The sequence below is a fragment of the Diorhabda carinulata genome, chromosome 3 (assembly GCF_026250575.1).
Source record: "Diorhabda carinulata isolate Delta chromosome 3, icDioCari1.1, whole genome shotgun sequence".
Lineage (NCBI taxonomy): Eukaryota > Metazoa > Arthropoda > Insecta > Coleoptera > Chrysomelidae > Diorhabda > Diorhabda carinulata.
The window spans coordinates 94,650-113,035 of NC_079462.1; the positions used below are offsets into that span (position 1 = coordinate 94,650).

Consider the following 18,386-nt stretch of genomic DNA (forward strand, 5'->3'; position numbering starts at 1 on the left):
GATATAAAGCGGATAATATTGTGTATATATTCTGGAAGATAATTTTATCATCTAATTTTTAATCACAGATTGTTTCGATAATTTTGATCCATGTAAAAGACTACAAGGTATGCTATTGAGCACTAGCTGGGAAGCAGCTAATGAGAATAGGCTCCCAAAACGATGCGCCAATTTGAAACGAATTGAATACGCGATGTAAAGACTGCAACGTGTGCTATTGAGCACCAGCTGGGAAACAGCCAATGAGGATTGGCTCCCAAAACGACGCGCCAATTTGAAACATTTGAATTGAATACATGATGTAAAGACTACAAGGTGTGCTATTGAGTACCAGCTGGGAAGCAGCCAATGAGAATTGGCTCCCAAATAGATGCGCAGAAAGAGTCGAAAATGAGCCCTCGGGAAGAACACATCATGCATAAATTTACAACTTTAATGCAGTATAATTTTTGTTTTATTTTTAGTGTAAATTCAATTATATTGGGATTGGTAAGTTTCTAAAATGAGACTCAATATTTTTCTTCCATATCGCTTTATTTAAACATATTTCATAAAAAATCCAAAGTATCAACAAATGTAAATTTATTTGCAACATTACTAAAGTACAAAAAACGCAATTACGTGCAGTCATTCTACGATGAAATTCCATAAAAATATTTAAATTGATATGAAATTCAAATTATTCATTTAATCCTAATAAGCAATTATACACGTGTGAGAATAATAAGCAAACATAAAAATTTGAATTGATTTTCGATAAATGAAATTTGTACTTTGTAATTTCAATGAGTGAAAATTTATCAGTGATGTATAAAATATGTTTGTACAAATTTATTTAACGAAAACAAATTCTTACATAACTTCCACTTTTTTCTTATCTACATATTCCCATTTCGCAGTCCTTTTACTACATATATTTGTATTTATATTCAAAGGCGAGTTGAAAAAATATTAGCAAACGACTTATCCTTATAAAGATTCTTTTTTGGCTGACTGGGTACAGATTTTTTTCTTCTTGATTCCAATTTTTAAAAAAATGTACATCTTAAAACTCGTATGGACACATTAAGCTCTACACATTTATATATTTACAATTTATTTACAATTTTATTCAGTAATCAATGTTTCTCATCAATATTAATAATCAAACGGTTGAATAAGTTGCATACTACATATATATCAAACTGAATTAAAAAAAAGGAATAAATAAGAAAAAAAAAAGTAATTAAATCGGATTGAAACGTATATTTTTATCGAAAATAAAAATTTTTATTTCCTACCGAATTTTCACTACAAATATTTACAATTTTATTGTAGATACTTCATTAAAGCGCCCCTTTTACTTTCAAGTCGAATTCAATTTAAAAATATTCGATAGTCTATTATACACAATTAAAATTCAATGTTTTCAAGTCTTTGGTTTACAGTATTTCTATCTATTCGTAAAGAAGGATCGATTGTATTTAAATCCGAAAAGAAAAGGTTCCATCTATCAAATTTTAGTGGAAATTAGTCAAAATGTTAACACTATCGATCCTTCTATTGATGAAGCGAATAGTTTGAAACAAAATTGAGAAATTTCATAAAAAAAGTTTTTTGTTTTTCATTATCGATAAACTCCCCATATCTTGTGAAACGAGCACTAGGAGAGACGAAATAAAAATAACAGTAAATATCAGTTTAATCTGATTTTGGTATTTTCAATTTTGTTGCAAATATTTCTATTTATAATCAATCCTTAAAATATCACATCAGTTGTGCACGTAACTTAATTTTTTAAAAATTCATATATACAAACTTAATAGTTTCAACGATTCTTTATTCTTCAATGAAATCTGGAAAATGAATTTGGAATGGTGCTTATATCAATATATCAACTTCAAGATAAATAAAAATTTGAAATATATATAAATATATATATATATATATATATATATATATATATATATATATATATATATATATATATATATATATATATATATATATATATTGCAGATTAATCCGGTAAATATGATAATTTACTAAATATACGAATATGGTCCGTCTGTTAGGGCGCTGCAAAGTAGCAGTCAAGAGTTTTCGTCTTTATTTGTTCCTCCGCCTCCGGTACCGCTGCCTTGGCCGGTACCAGTGCGACTCCTAACTTGTTTATATTCTAGACCAGGATCAAATTGCATTAACACGAATACCTAGAAGAACAAACGATTATTGTTATTTGAAAAGAATATATAACCTATTCTTAAAAAAAAGGAACACGATTGAAATAAACCAGACGTGTTCCAATTTACTAGGTTAGGGTATTAGTTAAAAAATGAATTTACCTGATCTGTCGGTAACAACTGAAAATCGTCCGGCGGATTCGTAATAACGTATCTTTTACTGCTAGCGTCACACGACGAACTAGTATCTCTAAACCTGTATAATCCGATACATAACATTCCAAATTGTTTCAAGGCCGCTACGAATAAATCCCCGTATTTTCCAGTTTCGCCAAATTGAGCTAAAGGACCATCGTACAAGGATATTTGTCCTACCCTGCATCTATCTCTATTCGATAAACTGTCTGCAGTACTATTCAAAAATAATAATTTCAATACAACCCATTAAAAACGTAATCGAAATATCTACCTGTAACCTCCTCGAAGTCCAGCTCCTTCGGCTAGAATTAATTCTAGTTCGGGTGTAGCTCCACCCGTAATTAAAGATCTAATTAAAGTTAAGGCATTTTGATTGAAATAAGTCTAAAACAAAACATTTATTTCGTAACATTTTGATGTTATAGTACGAGTATGAATTATACTTACTGTAGACATCAACGAGTCCAAAACGCTAACGGCGAACGCCGTGCCGCAAGCAAAAGGTTGCGTTAGATAAAGTTCCGTATCCGGATCGTCGTCATCATCTTGATCCAAGAATTGGACGTTGCTATCATTTACTAATTCTAAAAAGAATAAGCGTATTTATGTAAAAATTCACATAATATATTATGATATTTACCTGTTATCATAGGAACGTTGGCTCCGTAAACGGATCCCCTCCTTTGTAGAATAATGGGACTACCGACGGGTGTACCAGCTTCGTTCGTTCCATTAGTTTGACTTAAAACACCTATAGTATCATCGAATGTCATTGCTTTAATATTAAGAGACGCTAAAATCGCTTCTTTATCCGCCAAAGTAGGATCGTCGTTGCTCGGTACTTTAGCTGATAGAATGCAACACATATCACATAAGTTTACGTTAACGGCACGAAGGTCCGCTCTACTTAGCGGAGAACCCTAAAATAATCATTCAATTGTCTTAAACTAATAATAATAATAATAATAATACTTACATTTAATACGGAAATTTTAGGTAAATTCTGTAACATCTTCCATTCTCTCCTGATGTAATCAACTGAACCTACTATAACAACGTGTTTAAGTTCGTGATAATGAAAATTACTAGCTCTCAATGGCATAACTAAATTTCTTAGACCTATCAGCGGAGAATCTGGATCGGCGAATAAGCAAACTACCACGTGACCATTCAAAACGGTCATCGCTGCTTGATGGCGATCCTATAAGTAAAAAAAAAAATAGAGACATTATTTCAAAATTAATATACGGATATTACCAGTATGCAGTCTTCTAAATTTTTCGCAGGACCCCAATGAAACATTCCAGTACTGTCGTATTTCATTTCGGTTTTTTCGAAATCGAAGTCTTTGGCTTGATCGTCTGCTAAACCTACAGGTAAAGCCACACCGTTGTTATTCTGATTATTTCCGCCGCTGCTTCTACTCGTCGGCCTATAAATTCATCACCAAATTTATAAGACAAATAAATAATTGAAATATTAATCAATTATAAATTGTACAAGCGATCTATCATAGAAAATATTTATTGAAGGATCACTATTTCTATTCTAAATGATGGTAATGCTATCAGATTGATATCTATTATACTAATACTCATTTTGGCATCTACTACAAGGACTTGCAGATATTTAGCATGCGTGTGACAATTGGATTCTAATTATGGCAGTGACTTTTTGATTAAAAATAATAATTCTATTGATAACAATTTTATTTCTTTTATTTTTTCAATTAAATTCATGTGAATTGAGTCACTGAAAATTTTATTCTCTTTAAAATTCAGCAGATTGACATTTAATATTACTCCTGGTTCAATTTCAAAAAGTCACTAACTCGTAAAACTGCTTATTTATTAAAGGGAGTCCCAATGAGGGTACACGATTTGACTCCACTTTTAATTAAACGATTAACAGTTATATTATTATCACGTGGAAAAAGTTACACGGGAATTTTATGTTCAAATTAAAACTTTCACTCCTATCGGGAGACCCGTATTAATAAAATACAGTTATGAGCGAATAATATATTATACACATGCTGCTTAATAAATCAAAATTTTGCTCAAAAAATTATATCTTTGGACTACCGGGAAAAATTTTAAATTTAATTTTAAATTAATGACAACAATACTGGATATTTTCGTGCATTTGATGTTTGATGTCACAAATACAAGATAACACCATATATTTTAATTTTTTTTTCAACTCCAGAAAGTTATTGGAATTTTAGAAGGTGTATCTTCTATTTCTTTGACAAAATACTACAGACAACAAAATCAAGCAACAGTTAATAATGAAAAAAAAAAAAAATGTAGATATTGGCAAAGCGTACATGAGTTTTTTCACTTCATATGCTAGATGATAGCCGGCGTAAGATGTAGTCTCTTGTTCCGGCACTCTGAAAACAGCACAACGCTGATAGCATTTATAGTAACACACATTTTATATTGTCACATATACATGAAGCCATCAAAAAAGTAATACCTATTAACACAAAATTTAAAAGGACCAATCATTAAATGTAAATTGTGTTTACAGAATGTCTACTCGAATACGTTATGTATTATTAGTAGATAAACTTTTGTCTTAATGAGTCTGGAAAGTGATACAATTCGCACTAGTTACTGTTTTGAAACGTAACGAGTGTGAAATACACTTTCCAACAAGTTGTGTACACTATTTTTCCTACGACCACGTAAAAAATCTTCAAAAAAAAGATAATTATCACACATGTGTTGAAAAGTTAAAAAATTCTACAAAATATTTTGTAATAGTAGAGATGACAAAAACGAAAAGAATGATTATGAAATGACTAAAGAACAGAAAAAGAACCTATAGAACAATAAATTTTTTGTAATTATATTAGATATCTAACAAAAACTAAATTGATTTTGTTTTACTTCTTTTTTTTGAAACGTTATAAAAGTTAAATGTACAATTGTTATTATAATAATTACTAAATTGAAGTGGATTTTGTAATGTTGCATTATTGGTGGTATATGTTTATTGCCTCTTGATGCTGTATAGATGAATTACACAAATTTGCATTGTTTTTGGGTTGTGCAGTGTCAGTATGTTGTTCAACACTATGTTCAATGTATCTATTTGCAACTTTTTCGTTTAATGTGCTTGTATTTATTTTATTAGCAATCGTTAATCTATTAGTTGCAGAGTCATCTATGTACTGCCTTCACTATAATTTTCACTCAACTACTTTATACATTACCCAGTAATAGTGGTAACACTTAATTTTAACGTTTAATGTATTTGAACATAAATCACATTCAATGTTTATTGTAGACACTAATATAACCTCACAAAATCGTCTTGTCTACTTCTTCGGTCTTCTTAAATTTGGCCTTTTGCCTTTCGGCACCCAGCCAGATTAGTTTTGTAATCGCGTATTCCCTCTATCGTTCGAGACCATATATAACATGAAAAAAGAAGCGTTTTAATACATGTATGTGAAATAAGTTACTTTCTTAGGTAAAAATGAGTGTGCAATCTATAATTTTCAAAAGTGGTCGTAGGAAAACGCTTTCTTAGTGTCTATTTGGTAACCTACCAAATATTGCGAATAGAAAGGGAGCTGCATTTGAATAAATTATCTTGAGAAACAATGAAAATTCCTTATTCTATTCCTAATATGGATTTCCTTCGATGTACGTGAATTATTGACAATAAGTGACATGCAGTGTTGTTGAAGCACTTTACGTGAAAATTAAAAATATTAATGTGCTTTTTATTAATTCGGTAAGTATAAGCAGTTTTTGTACCTATTTTATTTTTGCAATTTTTAAAATTACTTTAATCAAAATTTTGATAAAAAGTACGCGGAAAAGGAAATTACCTCGAATTATAATCCGGAGATGTCACATTATCCGTTGCACTTCTGGTAATATTCGGTTTTACTTTATTAACTTGTTTCGTTACATTTACCATATTCGTCATGGCTATTGTACTATTCCTATGATTTGGATTCCTGTGTGCCACTGTAAATAAAATTCCGAGGTTAAAATTAAAAATTAAACAATATTTTGATGAGACTTATATCGAATGTCTAGATATAAAACGTTTCAATAATGTCGAAAAAAAAAATATATAAATAGTCTTGTTTGGTGTTATTAAATATAAAAATATAGAAATATCCTATCAACAACGAGACTATCAAGTCCTAGCAAAAAATATGTAATATCACCACGCCAATGCCTGTGAAAGATATAATTACGTGAATATATTAATTATTTATCAGATAATATTTTAATTAAACATTGAAATAAAATATTCTTAATAATATTATCAACCACAATGGATATGTTCCAAATTTTTTTATAGTGTATCGTTCTTTCTCTCCTCCGAGCGCTTCAGTTAGTTCTGCGCAAGTTTTGCGCGCATTAAGCATGCGCAATATAGATAAAGTGTCTCGAACGAGATAGAAAATGAATATTGTCGGCACCGTAACGCAACTGTCCATATATGAGTTTCCGTAGTGGACAGAACCGGACTTTTTTTATCACATTTTCATAATTCATCATAGGGAAGAGAAAAAAAGAATTGCGAAATTCAATTCTACAAAAACGTCTTAATTGTATCTGAGAATTTATCGCATAAAAAAATGATTAATTTAATCACTGAGCAACAGATATAATTGTGGATAATTTCGTAAATATCTTTATAATTCGGTTAAGCTTTTGAAAGCCGTTGCGACAGCACAGCGTTATCGAAATTGATTGCCAAGAGCCCTTATATACCACAAAGTTTTGTTATTAGGATGATTTTTTTTTCTTTTGAATGGATACAAAATGTTTTGAAACTTACAATTGACATCATCATGACGATTCATATCACCTGCAAATAAAAAGCATTTGATTAAGTTATGCAAAAACGATTAAAAAATGCTAAAGCTACGGAATGATTGTTTTTTTTTTTGGATTAATGTGAAAAAAAATTTTTCCAAGCTAAAGCGGCTCTAGCAAATTGAGATAAGAAAGTTAGTACTCATATATATCAAAATGTTGATATTAGAATAGTAGAAAACAATGATTTTGCACAGAAGAATATTGGAATACGCCTACATATACATATACGAGAGGAAAATTTAACTATCGGTAGCGAATTTTCCTCGTATATAGATATATTGAAGCATGCAATCTTGTACAATCACGCAAATTACAAACAATATCTAATTATTCCAAATAAACGAAGAAATCGTTTGTATTTTGCAACAATTCACCTTGTCACGTCATTCAAAAAAATATGTTCTACACCTATTCTAACAATTTACCTGCTGTGATGATTATAAATCAGCGGTATTTAACCCGCGGGCCGCTTACGGCCCGCTCTCGGTTTTTTTAACGGCCCGACAATATCTACTAAGTTTGCGTACATATCACAGCAAAGTTGGTCAATTTCTGGTCATAATATCAAATCATAAAATGCATATTGACCCAAATGACATCACTTTTTGGAACGACAAATCTATTCTCTCAAATGAAGATTGTGAAATCCAAAACAAGGACCAGAATTACCGATGTTCATCTTGAAAATAGTTTGAGAATTGAAACAAAGGCTATTGGGGCATATATTGATGAATTAGTTAAGAATAAACAATGTCAAATATCCCACTGATTAAATTTGTTAAAAGTTTTTCTAAATAAATAGAAATTATTATGTACGTTTTTGGCCCTCAAGTTCAAAAAAGTTGAAGACCACTGTTATAGATAGTATCAATTTGATAAAAACAATTTTAGAATGATAGTTTACTGTTTGAAATGAAATAAACAAAATTCTCGAATTTCGAAAAGTTATTTATTCAAGGAAATGATCGGAAACCGTTGAAATCGGAACTAAAATTTTCTTTCCTGTTTTGTTATAAATAGATTTTTTTATTTTTATCGATTTTACGTTGCGTGACAGTCCAATGTCGATATTTTTCGATTCTAATCGTTTAAATAAAAATAGTTACACTCGCATGCAATATTTAATCAAATAATAATATATCTAGAAAGATTATGAGAACGAGAAGGTACCAAATAAGAATATTTTTCATATAGATTTCTAGAAACAATCGAAAATGTAGAATTTGTCGTTGTATATTCATTTTAATCTCATCTATCTTTTTGTATAATTAGATTTTCCAGAAAACTACACGAGTGTACGAAAAAAATATCGTTTTCATGTTTTTAAAGTTGATCCATATGAGTACTAGCATCCGAAGAAATTGGCAGAGTATTTCAAGACGTCGAAGTTTAATATCGAAACGAATTTTTATTGTCAATGCTCGTATTTTATTGTGCACCAAATAAACAATTCTTCTAAACTAAATACTATGTCTCTATAACCATTAAAAAATGTTGTTATGCCACAATATTTGGAACACAATAAATTTAATGTGAAAATATATTTCGCAAATAAAAAAAAATAAATGGAATGGTACGCAAAGTAACATAAAAAATTGTGCTTTGAACTTGATAAAATATATTTGTGGGGGTTAATTTTATTGAAAATACCTCGTATATGCACTTTCTTGGGCAATTCTGGCGGAGTAAAAGTGGGAGCGGGATGATGGTCATCTGTAAACCATAATTTTTTTTAATCTCGCTACAATTAATTTACTTTCTAATTATCCTCTAATCTAATTTCTTGCTTACATTCAATCAAAAATTTATATGCTATTTGGACTAATTTTAGATAAAAAAGTCAATTTTATAATAAATAAATGCAACCCCACAACGACCATCATGAAATCATGATTGATATTACGAGAAATCGATTTATCATATCCATTCGGATATACCGGAAGTGGCCGTTAACTCAGGAAGTCTAACAGATATCGAACCATGGATAACTTTGTTCGATAAATTCGAAAAATCTATAGATAAAATGAAAATTTAGTAATTTGTTCAAGGTTAGGTTAGGATTGCAAATGAAAGTTGAATACTCTGCAATAGATAAAGTATATTCGCATACTTTTTAGACAGAAACTCTTCTGCGCATACGTCAATAATCGTGACTTTTGACGCACAGAAAAATCGATTTTTCGTAACACCAATCATGATTTCATGATGGTCGTTGTGGGGTAACTTATCATACATATACACCGAAAATCGTAAATGTGATAATTTACACACTTGATTATTGAAAATAATGAATTTACGTTTTCCAAAATTTACCGGCATACAAATTTTCGTACTCTAAAGCCGCGTCCCCACCGGACAAACAACGAATAAACTTTTTCGCTTGACAAACAATGTTCCCGCGTCCTAGATTGAACATTGTTTGTCAGTGACTTTCCCTACCACTTGTTTTAGTGTATTTCGAGTGGTTTTCCGGCGTAATTTTTATATATAAACATTATTATTTGTATTTTTTTTATTGAAAATATTCAGTGGAAACGTGTGTGGTTTTTCTACAAAAGAGTTTCGGAGCCAGGAGAATTTTATAAGTTAAATTAACGTTTACGAAGGTAAACCTTTATTGTGGGACCCTAATAATGATGATTATAAAAACAAAATCAAAAGAAGATATGCATTAGATGACATTGTCAACTAACTCCCATTCTTTGGGTGTTGAAGGTGTTTTCACGCACAATTTTTGAAATGTTTTGTTTGGATACCTTAAATAAATACATCAACGATTGATAGGAATCGCCAGAAGCCAAAAACCTGAGTGTTATAGCCTTGAACGCCGATTACTTGGCGAAAATATTAAAATCATTTCGGAAATCATCACCACTATATTCATAACGCCGTAAAAACAATTATCTCTACCACCATCGACGAGATCGAGGTTCCTCCATTGAAATATAAGCTGCTGCAAAGCAGCCCAGACGACGGCGGCGGTTCAAATCGCCCATTCTTCGACAAAACCTAACGTTTCATGGCCGAATCGCGTTTGTTTGTCGAAATAAGGAATGTTCGTTAAAACTGCACTTTAATCAACGTGTTTGACAAACTTGTTTCCCCATTGTTTGTTCAATGGAGACGCACCTTAAATGTAACTAAATTCATGCAAGGTCATATGCGGACGTAATCATGCGAACATGCCAAGAATTGCAAAGAATTATACGTAGCAAAAATAATGAAAAACATTTTTAATTTTTTCAAATATAATTATGAGAATCGATAGAGCAAATAGTATATGATATGATCGAAGTTATATTATTAGATTCTCTTCATTTTTTTCCGTTATCGATATTATAATCTATTTCTCTATCCAGTGCCGGATTAATCTAGCGGCTTGGGGCTATAGCCCCGGGTCCCAGGTCCAATTGGGGCACTAACGAACATTCTATATTTTTTGATGTGTTGATACCGCAAATCTAACGTTTTGATGTTGATTTTTTTTTAATTTTTCCGGGTTTCCGAATTCCTTAAGGAGGCCCCGTCATTATTTTAGCCCCGGGCCTTATAAATCTTAATCCGGTCCTGTCTCTATCGAAAATATTTACGTTTGACATTGTTCTTGCCTGTAAAAAATAATATATGTTCGTATAAGAAGCTTTGCAATATATAATAAAGATATTTTTTGGTTACATTACTAACCAAAGTTTTTAAAAATAAAATTCTAATTGTCAATAAAAAAAATTCTTATCGAGACTCGGCGATTTATGCTAATCTTCTGTGCAAATATTTATTGTTAAAAAAAAAGTTTCAGAATGATTTTTTTTTTCAAAATTCGCGTTACTTACTTTTACTAGTAATAATAATAAGTTGATTTAGGCGTATTTTTTCTTTAACACGTTTTTGGTTGACACTCGTTCATTACAAATCGCTTATTCGAATCATTTTCACGAAAATAATCATCAAAAATCGCTCGTAACATTCAATAAGAAATATACTATCGCTATAAAAAGAGCAGGGCCTGTGCACTGGAATAGGTTAAGTTCAGAACGATTTTCAACGCCATCTCTGTTACTGGCTCACATCTAAAAGCTTACTTTTTGGTGTTTTTTATTTTTGAATGTTTGTCAATCTGGATTCTGAAACTAAGTTGCAATCATGCATCGAGAAACAACCTAAGATTATTGAATGAACAACGTCCATCTTGCAAAGTTGTTTGATATTGTTTGTTTATAAGCCATTTGCATTTTTGTGCATTTAAAAGTTATTATTTGTTGCGAATTGTGCTGTCGTGTTAACTTACTCAATATGAGTAACATCAACATAAAAATATTTAAATTGAAATCAAGTTCATATCTATAAGAGAATAACTCTTTTCTACCTAACTTCATTAATTTCTATTTAGGAAATCATTTTCTTGAATGATTTTATCCTTATTTTACTTTTTTTATAGACATTTCATTCCTACGAATGAAGACGTCTGCAGAATTTGGTTGCAAACAATAAATAACCCCAAATTAATGCTTGCAGATACAGCATTATCATCACATAGAATATTTGAACCAATTTGTAGAAACCCCAATGGCAGGTTAAAAAAACTTTCACTGCCAACTCTACATTTACCTGGTAAGTACTTATATTTACTGTGACAGTAAACCTCTTATGATCCTAGTAAAAAGATATGCAGAGGAAAAGAATTGATATTGTTACTCCTTATGTGGCAGGTTCAGTAGCGAAGAAATTATTTAAAAGTCTCAAATGCCACTTGTGTAAAAATATAATATTGTCGAACGAATTAATTAAGGCAAATTCATTAATATATTCTAGGGAACATGAAAAAAAATGTTTTATGTTCGCCTTCAGCAAAATTCTGTGATATTTTTAAAAGTTTTTCTGATAAAATCTTCGAAAGATTATCCCAGTTAATCAATTCGTTAGGCATAAAGAAACAAATGTTTTGTTTGGAGGATTTGACAGACATTTCCTCAATATTTTGTCCAGATCATAAGGATTATGTAAACATTAATTTTAACATATGCGTCTTTCGCTACATAGGTATTATTAATAAAATTTTGAAGGGCAAATATCAACAATATAAAGACTACGATGTTGTGATGAATATGGCATACGTTAAATATAGGGAAAGCTGCAAGAAAAACAACGGTGATTATTAATTATCCACGGTTATAAAATCAGTTTTTTATATACCATTGCATATGTACCATGTACAAACAGAAACATTTTTTAAACACTCCAACATTTAACTGTTGACAGTCCTAAGCCTGCTAAAGTGTGAAGGAAAATTTTTTATTTGTGGATATAGTTATAAAATGTCAAAAACAAAATAAAAATTATAATAATCATCCGTGTTTCAATATTCCATCTACCTATATCTTATATAAACTATTTAATTGTGAAATTTAGATGGTCCGACCTGGTTGTCACATAAATTGTAAATGAAACTAAAATACTTCATTTAAACAACATTTTAATTTCATGTATTTATATTTTCTGGTAAACAACAATATTTGAAAATGAAAGTATTTTGCATAATACTTTTAGTATCATTCACAATTTGATGCGACAACTAGTTTCGAACATATAAAATTACTAGAGTTATTTTCAAATTTCCCGCGAAATTAGCATGGATATGAACCTTAGATCAAATCTTTTTTCTTGGTTCGGAGCCAGTCCGAGAGATGTCGCTAGGATCGAACTTTTTATACAGAGTGGCAGATCTATCGAGTATATAATCTTTGAAAAAGAGTCTGTTGCTAGTTTCGCGTAAGGGAAAAGGACCACACAAAAGATATTCAAAAGTTATCGAATACATTAATACGGAAACAAGTTTCATGAACACAAAAATGTAAAATCTATTAATGTAATATTAGTTGGGGACTGGTACTTTAAACATAAGCAATTCTACAAATTGAAATTGATAGAGAAAAATGTTTTACGAATAGAAGACAGATGGATGAATGATTATAACAAATCTAACGAATAAAAAAGAATAACAAGACAAAAAGAATGAACTTCCAAAGCTTGAGAGATCGATAGAAAACTAGTATAGGAAATTATCGTTAGTTTTGATCGATTAAATATATTTTGTTGAGAGTCACTCGAAAATTTTTTCATTTATTGTGACAAAAGTAGAAAAATTCGACCCAGTCGGATTGCTATAAATAGACAAACAAAGCGGAACATTAATTAGCCGATCACACTATGTCACATATCAAAAATTTAAACGTATATTTTTAATTGACATTTTTAATTACAAGTATTTTTTGTTACCACAAACATTAACTGAAAAAAATTCGTTTCTATTAAATTGTCGGTGTTAATTTTATAAAATGTAGTTGCCAGTTTTCTGTTTCTCCATATATATATATTACAAGCCAGTACCGTAATTGATATAATTACGTAAATTCAACAACTAGTAGATTGAATATTAATTAATTAACTTCAATTTCGTATCTATACTCCCTTTTGGGAAATACATTTGGTGTAATTTCGTGATAAATGTGATATAGTGTGAAACATACAAGTGTTGACGATGACGCACAACAAATACACTGACAGAAAAAATAGTACATACTTGCTAGACCAACCATTTGTATGGTCCTGATGCCTTTCCTGAACGTCGCTACTGCATAATAAATCAAATCAAATAATTTTTCATATTTCTTTTCAACAAAAATATACGAATATCAAATTTCTTTATCATATAAACTCGAAACCGGTAGCAATTAGATTTTTTTTTGGAACCGATTATAAATTGTCATTTTAATAAAATAAACGGTTCTGAAAGAATGACATATATGACATTTACCGGAAAAAAAATCAATAATGCTACTACAGACGACTATTTTATCGACAATAGGTTCGTTCCAACCCATCAAAAAACCGTCCTCGGCACAGTGGCCATTCTGTCTCGCGTTCCAATCGTTTGTGAACCGTTCCCAGGACGGTCTTTTCGATATTTGATTGATAGCAAGTACTGTTACAAGCCGGAGATTGCGCGGAAAATATCTTCCAGGTTTGTTCCAACCTACTAGTTTATAGATAGTTTCTGCGCAGTCTTCAGCTTGTAATAGTACTTTCAATCAACCAAGTATCGATAAGACCGTCCTGGAAACGGTTTACAAACGGTTGGAACGCGAAACAGAATGTTTCGTATAACGGTAACCGTAATCTCTATCGAACAGAATCGTCACCGTACCGAGGACGGTCCCGGTCGAAGGAACCAAAAACATCCAATTTCTACCATAATTTTAAGAAGTAGTAGAGATGGTAGTTTCGATATCATTTTAATAGCTGCACTAAGTTACAACAATATATAGCATTACGATAAATTACATAAAGAAAATGGATTTTACGCACAACTATGGCCACATCGACGGGTTTACTAGACACATATCGTCGAGGACGGCGGACACAGCGAATCATGGATATTTCACAGAAGAAACAACGTTCGATTACAGTAATCGATAAAAGTGCTTATCAAATCTAAAACGCGCTCTTAGTAATGATTTTCGGCGTTTTTTTTGTCGTTGTCGAGAAGTTATAAATAATCAAAAAAAAGAATAAGATAATCCACAATTCATAGAAAGATTTTTATCTGTCTTCGAAGAGTAAATATTTGACATTGACAATGTTTTATATAAAAAAGTTTTTGCAATTGTTTTATGAAAAAAAATTAGTCAGTACACTTTATTGATTACCATTTTATGAATTTCTGATTGTTCAAAATTAGTTTAGTGTCGATGATTTTGATTATTTTCCCGATTCTCGTACTTAATTACTAAATTATTTATATGATAATACGAGCGCTAATCTTACGAGGCAAATAATTGTGTATCGAGCTATTTTACGATAATAATAATAATAAGCTACGTAAGTGTACACACATTACAGTAACATATAAAATAGCTTAAAGCGTAAAAATTCGGATGCCCTACCATCCAAGTATCTTTCACAGGCGTTAAGGCTTTGTTTGACCATGCCCGTTTGCATCATGATCATTCCGACATCTGCAAAAAAATGTAACAACGAAAAAAATGTCGTGTCGTCTTCGGAACGTTCGAAATATCTGTACCAAATAAATAAAAAAAGAAAAAGAACAAATCGATAATTCATTTACGATGCGAAGATCTGGAAACAAAACTAATTGCCAAATAATCCAACCGGCAACTTAAAATTTAAATATATACAACTCCGTATATTACGGTATAATTTAGGGGTTCTACTTTTTTCTTGATATTTTACAAAATAAAATCTATTCTGGGTGGTACTTTTTTTCATATATATTCTTTTCTTTAAAGATGCCTTAGCCATGCATATAAAATGTGCAAGAAGGTACCGTGTGAGAGAAAATTTACATTCAAGTTAATAAAAACACAGGCAAAATCAGTGAACATTCAATACATGTTGTCTAATTTTTTAATTTTAGTTTCACGTAGACATGAAATGGTATCATTTTTTTATACTTCCAATTTAATAACTATTTTTTTTTTTTCAACCAAATAAAAGTATGCAAAGTATTACTTGAAACAATTTATCTGTCCTTGGAAAAATGTACATTAAAAATTCCAAAATTATTTTTTTTCGGTATACATGTACCGTAAAAAACCAAGAACACGGCGAAAATTTGTGACGAATCGAGGAAATGACGGAAATTCGAAAATATCACCGCGTTTTTAGGACAGATAATAGCAAACGAGCGCCTATGATATTCTGATAATAGTTCAACCCACCGGGGTGATGTTTCGAAAGGAACAAAATGAAAACGACTTATTCACGATAAAAATTACGACAACTTGTATAAAAAGTAAAAAAATTTGGTAGATTTTTTTTATTTTAAATACTACTCAAACCAATGGCAAGTCCTAAAGTGATTTTTTTTTTAAATCAAACCGTGAATGTTCAATGCAAAGTTGACGATACAGCAGAAAAAGGAACTAATGGAAAAAAAATAGAGCTGGCCCTCAAAATCAGGCACGGAGCGAATTCCGCAACACAACTTTATTTTTTTTTTTTAAATAGTTATATTGATTTGAAAAAAAAAAAATTATATTTCAAAAAGTTGTATTTTCGGAATGTGCTCTGTAGACAAATTGAAAATCATTGCCATTTACCTAATTCATGAGACCAGTTACGTTGTGGTACAGCCACTAAAAGTCATCACAAAAATAAATTTCAGTAAATGATTTTCCAACACTCTTAATATATAAACAATTTTCATTCGACCATCACAATCATATCCCATATTATTTTACGGTTTTATACAATATTTAAATAGTTATTTACCAAATCCATTGTAATTCCATTCTATCAAATATTTTGTGCACCATGTATGTAGGTATATCATAAAGTACGTAATACCCCAAAACAAAAACCACCAAAAGTATGATTATGATGGAAATTTTTGTATTTCGTTTTTATAACAACAGATACTTACAATTTTTACATTTGCATTTCTTGATTAAAGTTTCGTCTTTTATATCCTCATGGCAAGCTTTGCAATAATACCAAGCCCTAAAATTGCGAATAAAAATTAGATTAAAAAAGTAATAACTTGTTTGAATAAATAAATTTCATCAGACTTTTACATCTACATCAAATTCTCTATTGTAAAGTTATAGGAACCAACTTTTTCAGTAACTAGAGAATAAAGCTGCGTTTGGAATTTCCTCATATCTGTACAACAATAATTCATTTAATTAATTACAAAAGAACAACTGAGATTAGATCCCAGTAATGAAAATTTGAAATTAGAATATAAAAAATTTGTTAAAATAATAGATAAAATCATAGCAAATTTAATACTAAATAATTGTGATAATAATAAAAAATTATATTAATCTAAAAATGGGTAAGAATTATAAGAAAAATAAAAAATTGACTATATTATATCTAATACTGAAACTAAAATTGATAATTTAAATGATGTGGCAAAATATTTTAATAACTTATTTTTATTAAAAAGCATGTATATTATCTGTTTTATTATTTTATTTTTAGTAAGTAAGGCACCAGTTCCTACAGGTACAGGTATTGTATACTTCTGTAAGAATTATAAAGTATTGTAAATGCTCGTAATTTTTCACTGGTTATAAAGAAGTAAATAAATAAAATAAAAAAATGAAGTAAATCTTTCACCTTTTCACTTCATCAGCTGATTGAGCAATGAAGAATCCCTGAGTATTAGCAACGATTTTGGCTCCCCTTGGATTGATGGATATTTTTGTATCCGCCCCTTCAATTCCTCGAACTTCTATCGCCAACAGAAGTAACTTGAGTTTAATGAAACATAACCTAAACGCAAAAGAAACGGTGTAATGAAAAAAAAAATCACCATATTGTGTTAACTAATTTTCAACGATATTAATACCAAAATATTGAATAACGAAAAACAAATATTATTCGATAATGTGTTAAGGCGTAGTAGTATTAGTTTTATATTACATTTATAACTAAAGGAAATTAGTATTTTTATATGTTATTGAATGGTATTGAGAAAACACATTCGATTTAGTAAACGAATAAAAGACATTCGATTAAATGAGTGGAATACACAAAAATTATAGTAAATTGAGAAACATCCCATCCGTTTATATCTTCAAAACGAAGCAGTAGATTTATCTAACCATTCATGCTTTCAAATTATCTCCTATTAAAACTATTTAAATCTGTTTCTAATTATTCGAATAGACATGCAAGTACTTTCAACTAAAAATAATCAAAACATTTTTTCAGTATCTACAAAACACACAAAAATAAACGTTTACAAAAAGCAATTTAAAAACACTTGCAGATGAAATATTAAGAAAAGAAACGCGTTGACGATCAAATTATTTTATGTATATATCAATTAGCTCCAAAAAATTATTTAAACAATTTAAAAAGTGCCTATAATTTCACTAAAAAAATAAATGTAATACATGTGTATATAAATAAAGGCTGCTTGACATGACAAAAAATCAATTCAATGGAGGCGTCATAATTGTCACTAATCAAAATTCCATTAAGAAAAAGTAAACAATTTCCTAACCTCAAAAGTAAAGTGAATAAAAAGAAGTACATAACTCGCTATAATTATACCTGCTGCCCTCTTGCTTTTTCAGTCTCAAGGACAGAATATGATGGTGGAACAGTCTCAGAAATTAGATGAGAAATCATAAAATAAAAT

At 30.1% G+C, this 18,386-nt stretch overlaps 1 protein-coding gene across 1 annotated transcript in view; it reads right to left on the reverse strand.

Moving 5' to 3' along the window:
• Positions 1 to 515: 515 nt before the first annotated feature.
• Positions 516 to 18,386, reverse strand: part of LOC130891870 (calcium-activated potassium channel slowpoke) — a 38,204-nt gene continuing 20,333 nt past the window's right edge. Inside the window, exons 14-28 of the mRNA XM_057796930.1 lie at positions 17,357 to 17,512; positions 16,656 to 16,732; positions 15,157 to 15,228; positions 13,794 to 13,844; positions 8,867 to 8,929; positions 7,176 to 7,205; positions 6,208 to 6,349; positions 4,690 to 4,755; positions 3,618 to 3,792; positions 3,337 to 3,561; positions 3,001 to 3,280; positions 2,808 to 2,944; positions 2,632 to 2,744; positions 2,325 to 2,574; positions 516 to 2,192 (exon numbers count right to left, since the gene is read on the reverse strand). Coding sequence (XP_057652913.1) covers positions 2,073 to 2,192; positions 2,325 to 2,574; positions 2,632 to 2,744; positions 2,808 to 2,944; positions 3,001 to 3,280; positions 3,337 to 3,561; positions 3,618 to 3,792; positions 4,690 to 4,755; positions 6,208 to 6,349; positions 7,176 to 7,205; positions 8,867 to 8,929; positions 13,794 to 13,844; positions 15,157 to 15,228; positions 16,656 to 16,732; positions 17,357 to 17,512 — 1,957 coding nt within the window. The 3' untranslated portion in view covers positions 516 to 2,072. The remainder of the gene's footprint in view (positions 2,193 to 2,324; positions 2,575 to 2,631; positions 2,745 to 2,807; positions 2,945 to 3,000; positions 3,281 to 3,336; positions 3,562 to 3,617; positions 3,793 to 4,689; positions 4,756 to 6,207; positions 6,350 to 7,175; positions 7,206 to 8,866; positions 8,930 to 13,793; positions 13,845 to 15,156; positions 15,229 to 16,655; positions 16,733 to 17,356; positions 17,513 to 18,386) is intronic.